The sequence below is a fragment of the Lepidothrix coronata genome, unplaced genomic scaffold (genome assembly GCF_001604755.1).
Source record: "Lepidothrix coronata isolate B3197 unplaced genomic scaffold, Lepidothrix_coronata-1.0 Scaffold76, whole genome shotgun sequence".
Lineage (NCBI taxonomy): Eukaryota > Metazoa > Chordata > Aves > Passeriformes > Pipridae > Lepidothrix > Lepidothrix coronata.
In genome coordinates this window covers 1666674-1688474 of record NW_016690256.1, presented here as the reverse complement: position 1 = coordinate 1688474, position 21801 = coordinate 1666674, and the positions used below count along the sequence as shown (strand labels likewise).

At 36.5% G+C, this 21801-nt stretch overlaps 1 protein-coding gene across 5 annotated transcripts in view; it reads right to left on the bottom strand.

The window, feature by feature from the left end:
• GRM5 (glutamate metabotropic receptor 5) overlaps window positions 1–21801 on the bottom strand; it is a 241633-nt gene that overhangs the window by 212426 nt on the left and 7406 nt on the right. For all 5 annotated transcript variants that reach the window (XM_017819715.1, XM_017819716.1, XM_017819717.1 and 2 more), the window contains one exon: window positions 19043–19924. In XM_017819715.1, coding sequence (XP_017675204.1) covers window positions 19043–19721 — 679 coding nt within the window. In that variant the 5' untranslated portion in view covers window positions 19722–19924. The remainder of the gene's footprint in view (window positions 1–19042; window positions 19925–21801) is intronic.

Here is a 21801-nt window from a genome sequence, read left to right as displayed (position 1 = left end):
ACTTTGATTCTCTTCCCCAGATATCAGGCTACCAGACTGCAGCAATCAGATGCTGATTTACAGAATCCTGTACAGCAGGACAAGCAATTTTCTATTTTTTCTGAAAATACCACTCCAATATTCCATTGGACTTTTTCATATTTTTATCATAGTGGCTTCTCTTTTCTTCTGCTCCCTCTCTTTCTAAGTACTAGACTCTTGGAGAACAACAGAAATGAACATTAATCAGTAAGGAAATGGAGTATTTGTGGTAGGCTTCATCAGGCTAGGCTTCACACTTAGTCAATAGAGACCATTACACACCTTGGAACTTCTCTGGAAGCCACTCAAAAATTTTAACTTCTCTGGCAGGTGTCAGAATTTCTTACAGATACACAGAGAGAGCTGAGGATGACTATAGTCCTGACTGGACTTTTAGGTTAAATATCTAAGGACAGGGAAGATTTTAAGTGCCCAGTACAATTTATTTTAGCCTAGTCTCCAAAACCATCTAATTCTTCTTGTATAATTGCTCTTTTTCTCGTTTCTACTGGTCAAGGTTTTTCCATCATTAGAAAATCCCAGGAACTAAGCTAATCATACTTACATCACTAAAAAAAGCATTAGCCCCAGTGTTGACCACTGAAGACTTCTGAGAAGAATCTCATACAATGTCATACATTTTTTTTCCATGTCACCCACTTTCCTGGCCATCTCAGTTTCACGGTAGTTTCTAGCTACTATGAAACCCAAATCCTAACTCTATATCATCTGTAGCACTATATCAGCACTTAATAAGCCTGAACAGAGGACATCTAAACCACATTCTTTCTTTTATGGGGAAAACAAATAAACTAATAATCCTTTGAAAAACATGACACATATCTGGGATCTTACATTTACTTCCATATACTTCTCTTCAAAGTTTACTTGAAAGCAAACACTACAGAGACATGATCTGTGGATAATGAAATCATTTTGCCCACACAAACATGTATTAAAACATATCTATTTTCTGTGTTATTTTCCAGGATTATGCTGCCACACCTGAAACAATGTTTTCTTTAAAAAACACCCAAAAGATGGTCTAAAAGTCCCTCTAGTAAAGACGTTGTTGCCAAATTTATGATTTCTTAAATAGCAAGTCTTAATCTTTTGGGACCAAAATTATTCAATGCTCCCTTTAATTTTAAGCGAAGAGTTTTTCTTCCACTTCAGTTATGGCCATTTCCACTTCCATTTTCTCCTTCCTACCAATCAACTTGCCTTTGCCTTCATAGTCTACAGTCTTCAACTTTATTAAGACTGTTATTCAGCACAGATAATTTTAAATACTTATCTAAAGTGCCTGAGTTAGGAAGGCAGTAATCCAAGGTCACTAATGAAGAGGTTAAATAAAATGGAGGGGTGAATCACTCCTCAGAATTGACTCTCCATTGAGTGGATAGGGTCTTTGGGACAATTTAGTTAGCAGCTTGAAGAAAAATGAAATAGAACTATCTTTTCTACCACTTCTATGCCAAGAAATGTTTGGTTTGGCTTAGGACCAAAATTAAATTACTTTCAATGTTGACTCAATCTGCTATTATTCTTCTTCATAGCTTTGCAGGCAGCAATGGTAGACTTTAGCGATCTGATTTTATTTTGTGAGATTAATTCTTCTTAACTTTTACAATTTTTACTTTATTATTGTCTAAATAAATATCTATCTATACATAGACATATATCTAAATACATTATCTAAATAAAGTTTCAGAGGGATTTTAGACCTCTTCCCTCCATTCCCCATGGGAAAATCTGTTCCCAGTAGATCCCATTCCAATAGATATCATTAACAGGGATGAAAATTTTGGATAAGAAAGTCACAGAACCAGACAATCGTGATCACCATCTTTGCTTTAGTACCTCTTCTGCTTTGTATTCAACTGTTTGATCATCAGTAGTTTAATTTATATAATCCATTATCTTTCTTAATTTCTCAAACACCTTTTCCTTTGAAATTAGCCCTCTTTCAATAAAAGATGATGTTTATACAAAATATATTCATTTAATTAAAAATGCGTAAGCTCACAGCATTTTTCAGTTTCTCATTATTCACACTGATAAAACAAAGCACATTTAATAATAATACATTTTCAGCTATTAAATATCTCAACAAGTTGTAGAGAGCTGAAAAGAAATTAAGATCACTGAAAGACAAAGAAGAGTATGCAAAAATTCAAGCACAGTAAAAACCTGTGTTTGTGCTTATACTCATAAATGCTTTCTTTAATATATGCCTGTGGGTTAAGAAAGGTATTTATCAGGAAACAAAGGTAACATTTATATTAGTATATTCATCACCAGAGGACATTCACTGGTGCTGAAACATGATTCTCTATGGCATTAAATTGCCATAATACTCCCTGGAACCATTTTTGCCTGAACTGTCCCAAATAATTCCCGGGCACAGTTGGAGAGAGTATGAATCATGAAGTATTCAAAATACCCAAATCTGATATGATCAGAGTGTTCCGGCTTTTCAAGAACAAGCAAATTAAGATTTTTCAGGTATAGCAACTGAAAAATCAGAATTACATGATATTTACTACTGTAAAGCTCGTTAGAAGAATGCTGCCTCTTTATGTTTACACAAAGGCTTCTGCACAATGGGAGAGAACAAGGACAAGTAATATAAATTAGTCTGCATTCACTGCTTAGCTCCAGTCCTTGTTACAGCAGATTTGTCTTGCATAGAGGTCATTGCAATAGTCCATAACTGAAGCAGGGGATAAGTTAACAGTTAGAAAGTGCAGTGCCTAAGCTAAGCCATTGGTCTTTTTTATTTTATGATGTGCACATGCTCAGGGAGAATCCATTTCCTGTTCCAAACACTTCAGGTTAATCTATTTCAAAAAGACTACAATTACTCCCAGAAATATGAGAAATATAAGGTCTTGACACCAAAACTGGAGTAGTGTCCAAAGTTCACATGGGTGCTTATAGTTTTCAGATAAAATTTTGAGCTATCAGCTTGCTACAAGTACCATTGTGTCGGGAGCCGTGAGGAGAAAGCATACAAAATGTGGAAGAGAGAACTACAGACTGATGAGGAGGTCTCCAACATACCAGGGGAACGCACATATACCATCTTCAAATGAACACCTAGACTGCCACTGCCTGGACCTCATGGTTAAACTTATGTTTACAGAGAGTTGTATTTTCACCCCTTTTATGTACTCCATTTTCATAAGTTTTTTGAAAAATCCACATGGTTCTGCATCCCATGTTCATTCCCTTGTGTCTGTTTGGCTCCTTGTTGCTGCACCGCGGCATTCCCTTATTTGGTTATATGGTTAGCCACACCCACCTACAGTTTTGTCCTTACATGTCCCTAATTTGCATGCTCCTCCCTTACCCCACCTTCCTTTCTAGCACCTTCCTTCAATTCTCTATATAACCAGTGCTGCCCTTAAATAAAAGATTCACTTTTCATCTCTTAAACTCCATTGTCAAACCCTCTTTCCTAGTCGGGTTGTGTCACCATTGTTCATATAAACTACACAAATTATGCAGAACCATCAGCATTTTGGTAACCATCAGTATTCCCCAACAACAAGTTTATTCCGAGGCACTTGTTTTACAGAATTTACAATAATATAGCTGTTTCTTCTTCAGTCAAGACCAAAGCGTCAAGAGGTTTTGCTCAGAGAATGGTGTTTCATGGCAGAAAATTAATAAACTGACTGCCACACACAGTAAGAGTCCTTGACGAAACACATAATTAAGGCAAATAGGCATTTCCTTCATCAATGGGAACTGTTCTTATTCTAACAGATAATATTAAAAATTTGTCAAACATACATTCAGAAATGTATTATCTATCAGCAAAAGACACTTTTTGATCTGTTACTTCTTAGCCAGTTGAGTTGTTCAGAGTAAAGATAGCAAAAGAGTCCAGAGTACTTGCTGAACCAGAACCCTGCAGAGCATGTGATGGATTGAAACTGCCGTCTTTTTTAGTCCAATTCCATTGCACTCTCTGAACTACAGAAATAAAGCAGTTGATTAAATAAAAAGACTCAGGCTCTAATGGTAAAGAAAGTCATGATTGCAAGTGCTACTATTTGGGAATGATAATTCTTTCCACAAATTACTTATGATATGTATGAGCACCAGCTAAGGTGATGGTACCTTGATGCTAGATGCTATTCGAATGCATAACAAGAGAGAGGAAAAGCTTTCAGTGCAAATAAGTAGGCAACAGAACCACAGTGATATGTAAAGAAAGAGTGGTAAGATGAAAAAACACAAAACAGTTCTTGGCCTGTGAGAGAAATCCTCGTGTTCCCGTTAACAAATTGGCAATACATGTGCTCACTAATGGTTCTGTGAGGAAGTACATGACAGGACACCACAGAAGCACAGCATTGAGTCAAGGCAATGTAGCTCAGATCAAAAATGAGCCTGAGCACCCAAGGGGTGCTTTTTCCACAAGTGTTTTATTCACAGATAGGTCTGATACTGAATTCTTGAATAACTCAGGAGATTGCTCGACTGCAGGACTGGGTGTTTTGGTACTACTGACTTTCTATAAGAAAGGATAGGTACCTAATCAATATGTAGTTTATAAGTAGTTGGTAAACACTTATTGTTTATTTGCAAACTGTTAATAATAAACTTAAAAAATATGTGATTAGAAAGAGGGCAGTAAATATGCTTTTTTGCTACAAAATCCTTCCCATCAGAAAGTGTCACTTGGTAACTTTTGGAGACTTTTCAATAGCAAAGATTATACTGAGTCAAAAACTTCACTATGGACCTTAGAATAATACTTTTTATAGATAACACATCTCAAGCAAAGTCCATAAATAGACCATCTTCACAATCTGACCAACTCCCTGTGCTTCTGAGATATGTAATTACTTGGTATGTTGCCCCAAATACTTTATAGATTATATTTAGACCCAAAGCAATCAGTTTAATTATTTATTCAGTAAATTTTGCATGCATCGCAAAATGCTGATCTTTGAAGTCAGAACATCTCACATACTGATGCAGATTGACAAAATAGTTTCTCTGTAAATGTCACCATTGCTATTTTTAGAGGACAGCTAAAATCTTTAAAATGTTTATCTATTTTCTATAGCAAAAAAAAATAAAGGAAAAAGCTATTAAAAATATTTTTCACACTAATGCAGAAAATAAAAACATACTCTCAAATGTTGTCATAGTTATGATTTTTTTACAAACTCCTCTACAAAATAGTTCCTAATTACTAATAATTATGAATTTCTTGTTTACATGATGAAGTTAGTATCACCTCTACTGTGATCGTATCAAAATGACACCTTTATCTTGCCAGAGAGAAACCGTCAGCTTATGAGAAGGTATTAACATGATTGATTTGAAGAATCATTTTCTAAAGCAAAATTCAGTCATTTCTACTTGACATATTTAGGACAAATCAACTGCTTATAAATGCAAACACAGTTTTGAGTTATTACTGTGTTCCATAGTTTGCTTTTGCTTGAAATTCAACTAGGTCTTCAGAAATATGTAGTCCCTTGAGAGCATCTGGCTGCATTTTCACTTCCGATCTGAAGAACAACTTCAGGCTTGTGTTCCCCACTGAATTTACAGAAACAAGAGTTGAAGGACCCAGCATGGCACTTTCCATATAGTAACGGGACATGACCATCAGCCGTGAAAGATAGCCTAGTACAAGGGAGAACAGAGGACTGAGAAACAAGATAGGCATCATTGTTGACCTCCAGTAGAGAATGGCAGCTTTCAGGCCTTTGGTTTACTCGTAATAAAGTTATTTTAGATTTGTGAAGCATTTCAGGGCTTGTAGATGACATTTTCTGAATAAGATCTAGGGTGCATTAAATAGGCAGATCTAGTAATTCTATCAGTGAAGCAGTTCTTCTTAAGCACCTTTGCTATTTCTGAAATTTGTTTCTCTTAATCCTGTACTCTCATATTTCTTCTTCACTTAGACCTTTGATATTCTGCTTTCTCTTGCTAAAAGTCCCCTTAGCATTCATACCCAATCTGCACAAAGTTTACTCCTCCTCTTACACAGCCCACCTGATAAAATAATCTGTGATGAAATGGTTGAAAATGCAAGTGGTACTATGTCATGCTCATGTCTTTGTGTTGGCATCACAGTGCAACAAACAGGGCAGGGAGAGCACTGGAAAATCCAGGTGGCTTTGTTCCAGGTGTCTGTAGAGAGAGGATGTCAATGCTCTGCTGATTAAAGTACTCTGGCTACCTTTGGCCAGTTTATTTCATGGATATGAATGCAAAATGCTGAAATGTTAATTTCTGGGAAGATTTTGACAATTCTTTTCATTTTTTGTTACATGCACACCTTCTTCTCCAAACCCTTCAATCTTGTGAGTAAAAATTCACCTTTTATTTCATTCAGATATTAAAACTTAGGCTCTATACATCTCAGTGAAGCCATGAATATTGCAAATGTCAAATGAACTCCCTGATTTGTGTAGGTAAAGATACTGTAAGGTTCTATAGGGCCCATGCTCATACAGCAAACAGATCCTTTAGGACTTGCACCTGTACTTCAGCTGGCAGTATAATTAGGTCCCATATGGTTAATGAAATGTAACGTGTCAGTATTTTGTAGGCTGAGATTTGTCACATGGAGGTGTTGGATGTAACACCCACTCTACCAACTGTTCAAGAGGAGAAAAATACTAAATCAGATTAAAAACTTCTGTGTAAAAGAGAAATAGAAACCAGCCTTACAGCTTTGCATTTCCTGTGTTTCTATCCTTTTCTATCTTTCTACCTTCCAAGGGAAAGTATATCAATCAAGATACTTTTTCTCAACGATGTTTCAGAGTACCTTCTCTAAGGGCACAACCCCCGGGTGTTCAGTAGCATAACTTGTATACAAACTACACGTCCGTGAGCTTCTCTGTGCCCCACATTGTAAGTAGTGTCTGGGTGCCTCTTACTCTCCAAAGTATTCATCCTCACAACATTTCCATCACACTTTTGAAATGTGGGTGTTTGGAGCAAATGCTTCAAAGACACCCTTGTGTGCCAATGCCCAGACTACAAAATGCCAAACCATTATAAAATCATTCAGCAGGCCTAATGCAGATGGCTGGAGGCATATTCCCATCAGGATACAGAAGGGACTGCAGGCACATCCAGCATACTTCTGATGCAGTCTGTTGTGCTGAGCAACTAGCTGAGTTTCTCAGTTCCAGAAGGTTGTGTCCCATGTCATACTTCCGAATGGACTGATCATTTTGAGCACAATACTGTAATGGTACAGACCAACAGTGTATTTGAACCAACAAGGCACAATCTCTACAGTTTTATCAGGGCCACATGGGCAGTCCAGAAGAGCACACATCTGGGTTTCTCACTTCTACATAAACCATTGCAAACTCCCTTCTCCCATAGCCACTGCAATGTCCTGCTCTCCACACCCAGTATTCTCAGGTTAAATTTCCTACTTTTGGTGATTTGATTTGACTCTCACTCTTGAATGGGGCCAGAAAAAGAGATAGTACTATATTTCTACCCCACAGAGACACAAGCTAACCAAACAGCAAAGGCAGGTTCACAGCATAGACTAGAGGACACAAGGCTTCCCTCTTATAACGGGGTTTAATGTGATGAATACGCCATTGCATGTGAATGGAGATGCTTCACCAGTAGCCTGACATGGTCATAAGTGACCATGCATGACTGAGATACTTCTCAGCACTTTGCCTCCTGTGTCAGACCTATTTGCACATCAAGTCTCCCACAGGGAGGTGCCCGAAGGCACCATCTAGCCCTACCTGAGCAGCCTGTGAACAACTCACATAGAATCTGTCTGCATAAATTGTTGGCTGAATACATGTGAATAATGCTCAGACCTGTAATAAAATCAGCTTGGGAGCACTATGTTAACCTAGATGATTTAGACAGTTCTAGTTAACAGGTGAGAGGCCACAGGGAGAGAAAGAGAGAGAGAGAGAGAGAGAGAAAGTCACACAAGTGAAGAAGCATTCAAACAGGGAAGGCTGGTGGAAAAGAGCAATTAGTTAATCTACAGTTCAAACAATTTTCACTTCCCAATAAAATTCCATAGCAGAATGTTGTTATAACCATAAAGCTTACACTCCTTGGTTGGATCTTAGATACCTTACCGGAAGATACTACACCCCTAGCCTGTCACAGCCACTGCATAAGTCTGTCTTCTGTACAAAATCCGTAAGTTTGAGATCCCTGAATGCTTGGTGTACCAGATGCTTCAATTTGAACTACTGAAGCACTCTGACATATAAGCTTGTGCATAAATGTCTTTAGATTTAGGGGAAAAAAAATAGAATCCCTCCATAGAAATTCTGTCTGACTGAATAAAACTTTCAACCCTATATCCTGTAAGACACAGACTATCTACATATTCTTGAGATATGTCCATAGGAACGGACATGCCAAAAAAAGGTTGAGCATTGAAATACCCTGTAGAGCGGGTTTCCAAAGCAGACATGTAAGTCAGAGAAAGAGAGCATCTGATACAACTTCAACATTTTTAGACCCCTTAAATAGAGCTCTTCTCATGCTTTCCCTTTACAGAAAGAAATAGGTCAGACAAATTGCCTGTCTTTACATATGCATGAAAAGGAGCAAGGAAGGTAACTTCACATCCCACAGCAGTGATGGAATGAAAAAAACAAAGAAGCCATTTTTATATATAAACATAACTGAAGACATATGAGAAGCTTGTATTGGAAAGATAATATGCACTCTCTCACAATTCAATTTTGGGCACATATCCTAATCTTTTTGAAAGCTTCAGTTTACGTGAAAAGGATTTGAGTCCTGTATTTTTTTGTAATAAAGATGAAAAAAAAGGAAAAACTACTCACCTGTCAAATGCAGTCTGAGGTTCTGTTCTACTCATAAAACCAAATAAGCAGCACCTAAAGGTTTTTATTAATATTCCTCACTGGAATTCTTTGGAAACCTATGATAAAATTCTTCTCTGAGATGCAAAGCCAACATGGAAATGGGAAAGGAGATGAACCTCACTGCTAGTCCTCCATCAACAGAAGGTGTAAGATCCCTTTCCAAACTTCTAGCTTTTGCTCCTTTTCCATGCCTAAACACAGTTCCACTCGCTGTCAGGATTCAGCACTGCTTCTGGATCACAGCCATACTGAGCCAATACTTTCTGCAAGCCAGGGTGCACCCCCAAGACCATGTCTGCATCCTCCCTGACTGCTCACTTCTCTTGCCTACAAGGACCATCTTCAAAGCAACCTGATGGAGAGAAAGTGGGTGAGAGATGGTGTTGGGTTCTTCAAGTGCAACATATTTTGTCCAAGAACCTTCATTTGAGAATGAAGTTGGGTATGAAGATTGTTGAAGGTAAAATAGAGGAATAATTTCAGCTTATCTTTCACCTTCAAGGCTCTGCTTGCATATGAAAAAATGTCCCATTTTTCACTAAATGCCAAATCTGCATATTGAACAATAGCCATACTCTAGGATTTAAGATAAAATAAATTTAGACTTGTTGGAAAATATATCTAGCTAGAATCAGATCTTTTAAAAGGAGAATCTGGACTTTAAAGCCTGAACTTTAAAAGACAGGCTTCTCCAGGTGAAAGAACTTTAAAAAGAGTGTGCAATTTTAATGGCCTTTTTTTTTAACTAGGACTCAGCCTGCATTGGTTGATAGTCATGGTCACATATACCAAAAGTTTTAGAAAATTTCAAATCAGTGCATCCTATCTTATTCACAAAATTTTTTACGTGAAATTATTTGGTAATCTTATTTTGAGCAGGGTGAGATAAGAGGGGGAAAAAAAATCAAACCTAATTAGGAGGAAGAAGCAAAGAATTAATGTAACTAGAAAAGAGACAGGGAGAAGTTAAAAAAAAACAAACCACCAAACTTTGAGGAAGGTGAAATAGAAAGCCAGATGGGCAGATTCAAGATAAGATGGAAGTAGATAATTGTAAAAGGCAAAAATAAACAGTACAAGATTACAGGTCACCACTCCATTGATTTGTTAATAAGATAAGAAAGAGCAGTTTGTATGTTGATCTGTGGAAAACCATTTCCTGTCTCACTTCAGGCTGAAGAAGTAAATGGAGTACCAATCTCACTAAAAAATAAGGGTACATGCTCTTAAAAAAAAAGGATTTGACAAATCTGGAAAGATTTGTATAAAGTCTATAAGAATAACTTAGCATCTTGAAAACCCACTTCACAGAAGTGACAGGAGAACTATAGCGCTCTGGTTTAGCCAAAATAAAGATTAGAACAGTGCCTGGGAAAAGAAGATTTTCCCTAGGAAGAACTTACCGTGATAAAGGGTGATAGGTTGGAGCAACACAGTTGATTGTCTCATCTGAAAAGTGAGTAATTCACAGTCTGAACAGACTACCTGACAGTGAAATCAACTCTGTCTTTACATAAGATCCTTAAGTGAAGATGGTCCGTATGTATCTTCATAAACAATATGTTTTAGCCAAAGTAATAAATACTAATAATTAGCTGGCATTTTATTACCTATCTTACCTATCAGAATTAGGATATGGAGAATAGATTTCTGTACATTCAAATCAGGGAAAAGTGAACATGTTCTGTGATTCCACAATTCGTGATCAACTATAGTTTATATATATTTGCCTTATGTACTCCAGAATAGCAATCTAGGACAACTGATTCACCTGCTGTAACCATCTTCTTCACAGAAGTAAGGTAATTTCCTAGATTCTGATCATAGTCCCCTCAATAAGACTTTGCAGTACCTCTATTCTTCCTCCTAATACCTATAACATCACCAAGGAAGTTAGAAGAAATGTATCTCAGGAAGGAAAGCTAAAGGAAAAAAATATCTAACTTTAGTTCAAGACAAATAGGAAGCATTTGACTAGATCACAGCAGACTGAGGGACAGTCTGTTGAGAAATTTTCCTCATACTTGCACTGTTCTCAACAGTTAAGTTGCATTTTGACTGTGGGATTCATTCAGTGTGATGGTTTATCATCCCCCCCAGATATTGTCTTTCCAGTTCATCTAGTACATATTGCACTTTGAGAAACAGCCATTCCCCATACGTTGTTTGGCTGCTCTTTGACAATGTAATTGATTTTATATGGAGGCTTTTAATTATATCACCTTGATTATGTATTGTCCAGCCACAAATGTTGTCAAACACTTCCAGAAAGAAAAATCAAATCCCTAAATTAAAGGAAATCTTAAATACACTCTTTTCCAGTCAACATATTTAGAAAGATGAGTTAAATTATGTTCATTTAAAAACAAGGCAGTGATTTATGAACAGGATTGTCTCAAAATTTGATTGCCAAGGTAGATGGCAACTGTTCTGTTAATAACTTCCCAATCAGTTCTTTAACGCATAGACATACTAAATAATTATATAAACACTATGTGTTACAGCATGGTATGCCTCCACATCACGAGCCTGCAAACAGATTTTAGTAAGATGGATGCAATATTATTCTCTGTCCAGTGGCTTTCAAATTAAATTAAGGCAAAGTCTATAATTTTTGACTCACCTCCAAGATCACTGTCTCCTGCATGATTCAAGATTCAGCAAATCAAAACTGCCTTAGGGAAGACTAAAAATTTAAAAGATCCAGCATAGGCCCTTTGCATTTTCTTAGCTTTCAGTGATATCACAAGTTAGCTCTTGTAAGCCCAGGAAATATCCTTCATGTATGGATCAATATAAATATATATTCTGCTCCTTAACTGTACGTGAAGTTCCCAATTTTGAAGCTTCATTGATTTAATTCCTGCACTACTAAGCTGCCTACAATATGTTTTTGATGCATAAAGATACTGATAAGTGCAGGACATCTTCCTTTTCCTTGTTTATGTAACAAATTAAATTCTATATTCTTGTAAAGTCTTTTCATACCCGAGGTCTTAAACTAGCCCTCTGGAAAGTGGGTTCTCATGCTAGTCCTTTCAGTGATGTTGGTTAGTTTTTTTCTGTCTCTCTCCCGTTATTCCCTGCCTTCAACAGAGCCCTGATCTCCCCTGAATTCTCAATAACAGGATATATTTCCAGGAATATTAAATAATATTTTGAGTTTATTTTGGTTTTTTTTTTCATATATTAAAATGTACCAATTGTGTTTTTGACCTTGAAATCTATGAAAAATTACTTCACAAATTAATGATTTAAATTTCCTGTCACCAGGTAGCATACATGACAAAAGAAAAATCTATGGTTTCAAGAATAAGAAATACAGATTCAGAAGTACCACAAATGTTTATGAATAATAAATAATGGGACCCGGTTCATCAGCTTCTCCTTGACTATTGGATTAAGGAGATGTCAACGAATCCAAAAATATTTAATTTGCATACAGGATTGGTGGTATGAAACACATGCTAAATAAGATGGGATGTGAAGGGAAACTTCCATTTTATCCTTCCTGAATAAAATGCTTTTTATCAAAACTGGTAAAGAACACTAATATTTGTGCAAAGCAGTTAAAAGTTCACACCTTGTAGAATGAAATTCCCATTTGATTTATCAAGTTATCTTTTATTGTCTCTTTTAATATAACTACATGTCAAGCAGTTTATTTTTGCCAGCTTCTAAGTTTTATCACAGCTTTCAACCACCAAAAAATGTTATTTAAGTTTTCAATTCTGACTTGGGATAAAAATACTTTGGGAACTTTTTTTTTTTAAATTGTATGGAATATCTGTTTTCTGACCAGTTCTATAGCATGTATTTTTTTAATCTCAAAGACAAAATATCAATGAGGGAAAAAATATCAGTGAGGAAAGTGAATCACACTGTCACTACCCATAGCAATCTGATAGCACATATTAGAAGGACTGTCTTTCATAAATTTGCTCTGACCCAGCAAGTACTGCGCATTGAAACTTTGTTTTCTGAAAGATTTCCAAATCTCATCAGCCTAATAGATCCTTCCCTGACTGAAGAGGTGCACCCTGGGGACGAGGACAACAATAACTGTTCCATTTCCAGGTTTTAAGCAGCAGAAAAATGGAAGATGAAGCTGGAGGTTGCTGGATTCCCATTGTTTCTTCTCAGTGAAGGCAAGTTTCATGACACTGCAACTTTCATTGAGTTGCTATGGAGTCTAAGTGGCAGAAAAGGTGACATTCAAACATTTAGCACCTAAATAAAAAAAGCAAGGTGATATTTTGATGATCCAAATGACCTGCTCTTAGCTAAGTTCATCTTACATAATTCCTTTAAAAGTGATTTTTCTTTTAAAGCTTGAGAATAGTAGACCTCCTTGCTGAATAGTCCACCACCTTCCCTTTGCTGTCTCATGGTATTTCCCCAAAAAATCTTCATCCCCATTACATTCACAAAATGAGGGGTATACAAATAAGAACACCCCTCTCACTTTGTGTTTTTCTGTCAGTCAAGATCCTTCACAGTAGGTATGTCTGGCCTGAGCAGTCTAACAGCAATGTTAAAATGTTTTCTGGGTAGTCACTCACTGCAGAACAAAGCAAACATTAGCTCAATACTACTTCAGTTTTCTGTCTCAGTNGAGAGATTGCATTTGCTCACTTTTCACAACTGGGATGCTAGGACAAATATTTGAAATTAGGAAAAAAAATCTACCTCTGCTGCACATGCCAACATTCAATAAAAATGAGCAAACAGACGGATAGAATTAGAACTTGGGTTGGGTTTTCATTCCCCATATTTTCTTTCAGATGAGAGATATTTTTCATTTTTATTACAAGATTAATGTGATTAAGAGCATATCAAATTCTGATCATCCTGATCTCAAAATTTATGCTTGAAACAGTTAAAAAGTAATTTCAGAAACCCCCAAAACACAATTATTTTGCTCAATGGCAAAAATTCAACATTGCTGAAATGGAACATTCTCCAGTCTTCAGAGAGGACATCCTTCAATTTTCAAAAATATATTTTTAGAAATAAATTTTCTCTTCAACTGAAAATGTTTTCTTGGACTAGCACAGACCTTTTTGGTACATTGTTTCAATGTGGGAGTTTTTCTGCATATAAAGCATGAAAAAATATGAAAACATGAAAAATAACCTATGCTTAAAAAAAATAACATAATTTTCAATCATATTACTTTGTGAAAAGCAAATAATATTTCTGACCATGATACAATTGTCGTATCTAAAGAAGAATAATCTTGAGTCTAAACGAAAAATCTCATATAAGCACAGATTGTTCCAAAAAGCAGGTTTAACATCAACTTGTTGCAGCTTTTTTGCTCATTTCTTCCTCTTTAACGCACAGACTATGACTAATTTTAATTTTGCTTTTTATTTGGTAGCAAAGGATGGGGGCAAAAACAATCTTGTAACCAGACACATTTGAACAAATACGGAAGGGACTGTGTGAAATAATCCTTATATGCAGGGGGGAAAAGTTCTGCCTTTGTTATGCTTGTCAGATTACATCCCAAGAAAATTAATGTGAATCACCTCTTTATATGCACTTATGATACATTCAAATGGAGGAAAGTAATATTAAACAGAGAGTACTTTGAGGATGAGTTTGATCCAGTGTTTATCTGAAGAGCTGTCTGAAGAAAATGTCAACAGTAGCTTATTTCTTAAGACTGTGTTCAAAAGCAAATTACACCTTTTACATAATGGAATTAGATTTATCCCTTGCCACCCCCAATACATTTGGCTTACTGCATTTCAATTGTACCCCTGTACAGTTCTATTTTTCTAGCATGCATCACCTCTTCATCCCATTCAGTGTAGCAAAATAAATGGTTTCCAATGGCAATAGAATTTGCCTTTCTAGCTACTAATTACTTTGACTCCAGGCAAATTTTAAGCACGGATTCTCAGGTATTGACCTTGTTTCTGACTAGGAAGGCTTGACCCAAATGTCAATCTAGTCAACAGGAGGGTATCAAGTTCAAACCGGCTTTCAAAATGAAGCCTTCAAACTGCAATGATAGGAAAAGAGAAAATTGTGCATATTTTTCTCAGATCTTTCAAAAAGACTAGGGAAGGCTTTCCTATGGGAAATGAGGTAAACAGGCAGCTCTTTATCTCTTTCAGTGGCCAGCCAGCCTCCCCTTGGTTTCTCCAACCATTTCCCATTATTTGTGGGGTCAAGTGGTTAAGCAAGAAAAGGCTGAGACAAAATGCCTGTGGTGCATGAGCTGCGTGGCCCATCTGCATGCCAGCCATCACCACCCAAAAGCCAAACAGAGGTACAAATTTTCCTCTCTACACCTTCCTTTGTGCATCAGTTTCCATGGAGGTGGACAACATGAGCTAAAAAGAATTTCTAACATGCTTGAGAAACTGGGAGACTAAACTAGGGGACTTCTCTCTGCTGTGCTACCTTGCTTCAGAGAGATGCACAGGCAGAGTACTCAGCTACATTATTGACTTGCTGTCTGTCTGTGAAATTGGTTTAAAAAGTAAATGGTGGTTTAGTTTTAAGGAAAATTTGTTTAAGCACAGATCATATCACAGTGGTGGAAAAAAACATCTGTAGGGTTAACTGAAAGAATTAGTCCAGCACACCCTTCATGCCTATTGTAGCAATCCATAAAGTTGAAGACACTTCAGGCTTTAAACAACAAGTCCTCAGCACAAGGAGTTTCACATCACAGGTTCCCTCATTCCTGCTCAGTCCTAGCTCTCTGCCTTGCAGTGTTAACTTATTTGTTCATGGAGCCACAGTGTGGCCTGTACTACAGAACTGATAAGGCTTTTTGAAAAAAAGAGCCCTCGTGGTGTGTGAAAAAGGTTTATTTTAAATCCAGATTTGTTCAGAGTAGAGGCCCACAAAATATTCAGTGAAAGGAAGAATTGGGGAGTGGGTAAAACAACAATAATAATAACTCCTGAAAAAGCCAAGCAAGGCAGAGTTACAACTCAAGACTTGCAAAGATTTTTGAAAGGCCTGTGTAAAATACATAGTAAGTGAAGATGACCACTGTTTTATGAGAAATATCATTCATTTGTTGTTTACATTTCCCATTGAAGGGATTGCAGAAACTTCCACTGTAAAATTACAAGAGCTACACTGACAGTAGTCCTTGTTACCTTCCCATTTTTAGGAAAAACAATTGACTTTTAGTGGTTACTTGTATACCTGGAGGCATCACCTAGATTAAACTGTGACGCTAAATGTCAAAGGAGCAAATCTAACAAGAATCTCTCAAACTTTTTTTGTTTGTTTTAAATATGGAAGTCTTGAGTAACGGTTTAATAACAAACCTTCAGACTAACCCCCCAGAATTTTAATAATCCACTGAAAATACAGATAATTATTTAATGCATAAGGAAAGATTTAAACAAGAAGCCTTTTATTGTGAAACTACTGATGTATTGTAGGCTTTTCTTACATTGGATCAAAAAGAGATCTGTAAATTTATCTGCTGATAGAACTATGAAAGCAATTAAATAACCAGACTTTTTATGCATCTTCTTTCTCCACATCCAGCTTGAGAAGAGAGGACCCTCCCCCTCCTTGGAAATCCTTCACAGAAATCAAAGATCATATTTCAGAAGAGTATGTTTAATGAATAAAAATTAACTAAAGTTAATTAATGTAGATGGCCAGAACTATTGGAAGTATGGAAAGAAGGACTACTTTCAATGGGAGGTCAAGATCCTACATCAATAAAAACTCCAAAGAACAGGATTCTATTTTGAAATAATAACTATGAATGTAGTACACTGAGTTGAGCAGCATATCTGGAATGTTTACAAGTAAACAAATATTATACTAAAAATAATTGCAAAAAAACCCCAAAAAACCAAAACCACAGACAACAAAAACCAAACAAAACCAACCAACCAAACAAGCAAGCAACCTAAAACTCTCTTTTGCTTGTTTACCCAATTCCTTTTCTTTAAGACTCATGTGTAGGGTTTTTAATAGTGTTTTTAAGGGATTACCTGTGCCATAATCTTTGGAAAGTGCCCAGAACATCAGACTTTGTCACATTTCAAAGAAATACCTTGTTCAGTTTGTATTTTTCTACCCCATGATAAATATCGTATCTTCTATTGTAATAAAACATTTGTGCGATGTTATTTACCTGGAAAATCTATTCATCATCATGATCAGACCATGCAAATAGATGATAGAATCAGAAGGTTCCCAGAACCAAAGTTTAATGTTCTTTCACTGAAGTCCAGAATTATATTGCTGCAAATATGCTACGAATGAAGCCTCAGGAATTAACAACATACCACCTATCTCATCCACATTAATAATGGCAGAAGCAGGGACATGTTGTACTACATATATCATTCATCATTCCTTCTTCACATTCAGCGCTTCTCTCATTTACTTCTCTTGTATTGATCATAGCATCTATGTTCCACTCCAACCACTGTTTCCCTATTCCCTTCTTTCCAATGCACAGTACAAAGTTCCTCTGCCGTGAGACTAACATGCCATATGTTACTGTCTGCTCCAAAGAGCGTCCGCAGAAAGTGGTAAAAGTATGGATTTTCATTCTGTGAAGAATCAGGCCTTGATATAAGCTTGAGAATTCCCACATAGAATATAAAAGCATCCCATCTCAATAAGGATAGGTGTAAAAGTAGTACATAGACAAAACTAGACGAGTCGTCAAAAGCAGTCAGGATATAAAATCTTATGGTAATGTGATATGTCAATGGCATTATTTTTTACCATGATGCTATTACTATTTGTGAAGGCAAGGCTGCACACCTAGCCATGCCAAAGGCATCAGCTGGTACAGAAGACCTTCATTAGATTATATAACGTAGACAGTGATTTATACACTGTTTTATAGACTGAAGTTTTAGATTAAACTGCTAATATATTCATGCATCCCCATACAAAAGAGGCTGCAGTCATTTACCAGCTTTCACTAGCATGATGGAAACATGCTTGCATCAATCCGCATGCAAGACTAGCATTGGACCAGTATCTCCCCAAAAAGGGCTTTGAATAGTATACAGTCTGCCAGAGAAGCATACTCAATGTGTGGGAAGGGCAATCTGCTCTCTATTGGTTGTAATAAAGCCAGCAGCATCTGCTGCTGTTCAGCAATGTTGCCACCACTACTCATTCTCTTAACATTTTTCATTTCCAGATTGTATTTTGAGCCTTCCATTCAGAAGTTGTCTGTTTGAACAGAGGTAACATGGTGAAGTCCTAAAACTCATCACAGAACCTAATTCTGTAAAATTCATTAAATGGTCATGTCATTAGTTAGGGGCTGATGAAACCTACTCTTAAGGCAGTATGAAATTCTAGTCATTTATAACAACATGAAAACACTCAACTCCACCAGTACAAGAAATAACAAAATCAAGTAAGCTTTCCCATAGCATATCCCCCTAATCGTATTCTTTATGAACACTGGGTAAAAGGCTTAAGTTCTACCTCTAATAAATAAAAAGAGGAAAGCAATCTAGCCCACAGTTCTGATTTTCTGGACAACTGATAAAAGCAATTTAGCAGACATGGAGCATATCTCTGTGAAGAAGATGCAAGGAGATTTGCCTTGCTCTCTTGCAAAACCAATGTAGATATGGAGCAAGAAGTCAGTTCTATACTGAGTGTCATAAAAAGGATGGAAACTGTTCTGATCTCAGGGAGATAGGACAACTTGCATTCAGGTACTATCTAGAATTGCATGTTTTCTAGTATCCGTGCCTCTGTAACTCAGATGTTAAGCAGGAACGCATTCTGACTCACCTATAGTTTCAAATTATGATTTAACTGTCATCTGCACTATGAAGACCAGATGCTTTCTCAGTACCCATTGATCTTAATATAGATAAAGAAAAATAAATAACTGTCTACTAAATTAAATTAAGGTCACTTAGGAGACTTCAGAGCAAGCACTTTTACTAATAAGTAGCAAAGAGCACACACAATCCTGTGTTTCAAACTTTGTTTTCAGCCATTGACAAAATGATGCTACTTCAGACCCGCAGAGAATGTGAAGTTATTATTAAGTAAAGTCTATACTGTTGACAACTGACTGGCAAAAACCCAACATCATCATCCACTATTAGACAACATCAGAGTAGTTAAAAGGCATTCTTATATGTTAAAAAAGAACCTCTTACCTTCAGTATGTACAGCAGAAACATAGGTCCAGTTATAGCGTTTGACAATGTCCACCATAGCCTTTGCTTGCTGTGCATCAGATGGCACAACTCTCATAAAATACTTGAACAGAGTTTTATCGCTTAGGTCCATACTTGTGGCAGAATAAGCAATCTGAGGTATATTGAAAAGCTGCAACAAGTTCTGGACCTGGATAGCAACAGAGCTAGAGCCAGGTCCAATGACACCAACAATGGGTTTCTTGGAGTGGAAAGACGACGATGTTCCATCCACACATCGCACCATCCCTTCCTCCTCTTCTGATGAAATAAGAGAGTCTCTTATAAACTCAATGCTCTGCTCCAGAGCCACAGCAGAATGCCAGCAGGAGTCCCTTATTTCACATCCTAGAGTTATATTTGGCAACAGTGTGGGGTCCAAATTAATTCTGTCAAGGGTATGTAACATTGCCTCCACTCTTTGAATGCCATACTGCTCTCTTACCTCTCCACATTTCCTCTCGTGAACCTTGTCAACAGTTGGCTGATGATGGACAGAGAATAGAGCTCCAATGATAATATCACCAGGCATGTGTGCAACCACCCTTCTTTCATTTGCCTGTGCTGAAACCAAAAGCCCAAAGTTCCCACAGACATCTTCCTTCAACAGCAAGATTGCAAGGAACAGCAAAAGGACCATTTTAGGAAATGGTTTAGGCTGGTAGAGACAGCATGATGGAACAAAGTTGGAGAGCTGGTGAAAAGCAGTTATCAAATCTTTTGGATAAAAAAACCACTATTCTGATGCTTAGTAAGGAGTTTGCTTGTATTCTCTAAGGAGTCACCATCATCTCCGCGTGGATACCTATGCAGAGCTGCACATGTGGTCATAATCCTCATAACCTTCAAAAATGAATAAATAAGAGAAAGAGCTTTAAAATGATTTATAAAGTCAACTTTATAATCTCTTGTAAGATTGCACCTATTCCTACTGCTGTCAATGACTGTAATACATTTTCCCTTATGTACGCTTGCTTTCATCATTTTCGAGCTGAAAACTTTATCACACTTCAGTGTTTCACAATGCTAGGCTTGTACTTCTGCTAGTATAAACCAACGTCTTTCTTTTTGACACTCTTGTTTAAAAATTCTTTGGGGAAATGTTTTCAAAAGCACTAAAGACAGGCAAGTATTTAATTCCACAGAAGAATTCAAAAGCAACTGCCTTTAATTTCAGACACTTTCTATATCTCAAATACATACATCCCACTAACATACCTTGGGCTGTACTCTGTTATCAGCTACAGCATTAGGAAGTGGTTGTTGACACATAAAGCTGTTACTCTAAGGAATGCAGAATCTATAAACCTATTTTTTCATTGCAAGACACAACTTGAAACAAAATAACTTTTAAAATAAGTTAAGATTAAGAAAACTGCTTGAAATTAATATTTATATTTGTCTTAAGCAAAGGAACAGTAATTAGAAAACAGCAGAGTAGTGAAATTATTTTAATCTTTTTATATTATTACTTCAAAAATTGCCAAAAACAGTTTGAAAAGTCCTTGTATACTATAAACAACACTGGTAGAAAGAAGGCAACACAGAGACTATACAGATGCACTGATGCCTAAAATATTTGATCCATTACATTTACCGACAGTCTGCAACGCAATCTGTACCCATCTCTAGTGTTACTGAAGGATAAAAAAAAAAACAACCAGAAAATACTTCACATCTCGGGCTGTGGTTAATGGAAATTGAAAATATTCTACACCTAGCAGTGGATTTGCAGAAGAATGCTTCTGGATTTAAATACAGTGCTTAAGCAGTGGTTTGTCCAAGTCTTGACCCCTGAGCACATTAAAGTACTATCTATTGCTCCACACCTGCCAGTGAATACATTGATAGTAGAGAAAGCTAAGCACACTCTTAAATACAGGAAGATGCTGAGCTATTTAGTGAACCATATGCCCACTTTCATTATTGACAAAACAACTGAAAAATTATGGGGCAGAGCCTGACCTCAGTTTTATCAGCATAAATCTTTTGATGCAATAAAAAAATAAAAAATCTCCACAAATTTCAGACACCACCAATCATTTCTAGCCATTACTAATGACTCTGATACCGTCTAGATACTGCAAAGTGAAAGAAACCCTTGTCGTAGGAAATCTACCTCTGTTTCTTCCAGGTTGAAAATCTCACAGTATTCTAATCTTGAATTTACTCCTCACAGCTAGGTCATTCAGTATAGCATCAAGTAAAACTCTTCCTGATTCTGAAGATGAGACATGTAATCTAAAAACTCTTTTCTGTTTGATGTTAGGTTTGTTCAATTATTATTTTACCTAGACATCTATAAATTATAAAGTATTTACACAGGGGAAATCATGCCATAGTTTCAGTGAGTATTCCTAAATAAAATCTAAATCCTTAAAAAGAAAAAATATTGAATATAATTTTTTTAATGTTAATCACAATATTGTTAGGTTCATGTAATATTAATTTTTAATATTATAAAGTCCTAATAATAATATAAAAGTCAGACAACTGTAAAACACTTCAATAAGGTTTGTGGTTTTTTTAGTCTGTAAAGAGTTGGCTTATCAATACTGCAACCCTTTGCCACTAAGGAATAACAACAGCTCAGTTCAGGTTAATTAGTCTCTAATTACAGGCTATCACTGTTGCTTATGTCTTGCAATTGTTTGTTACATGACTCTGAAGTTGGTACCATATAATTTGAAAACAGTCTGAAGGGCGAATTACAGGAGATA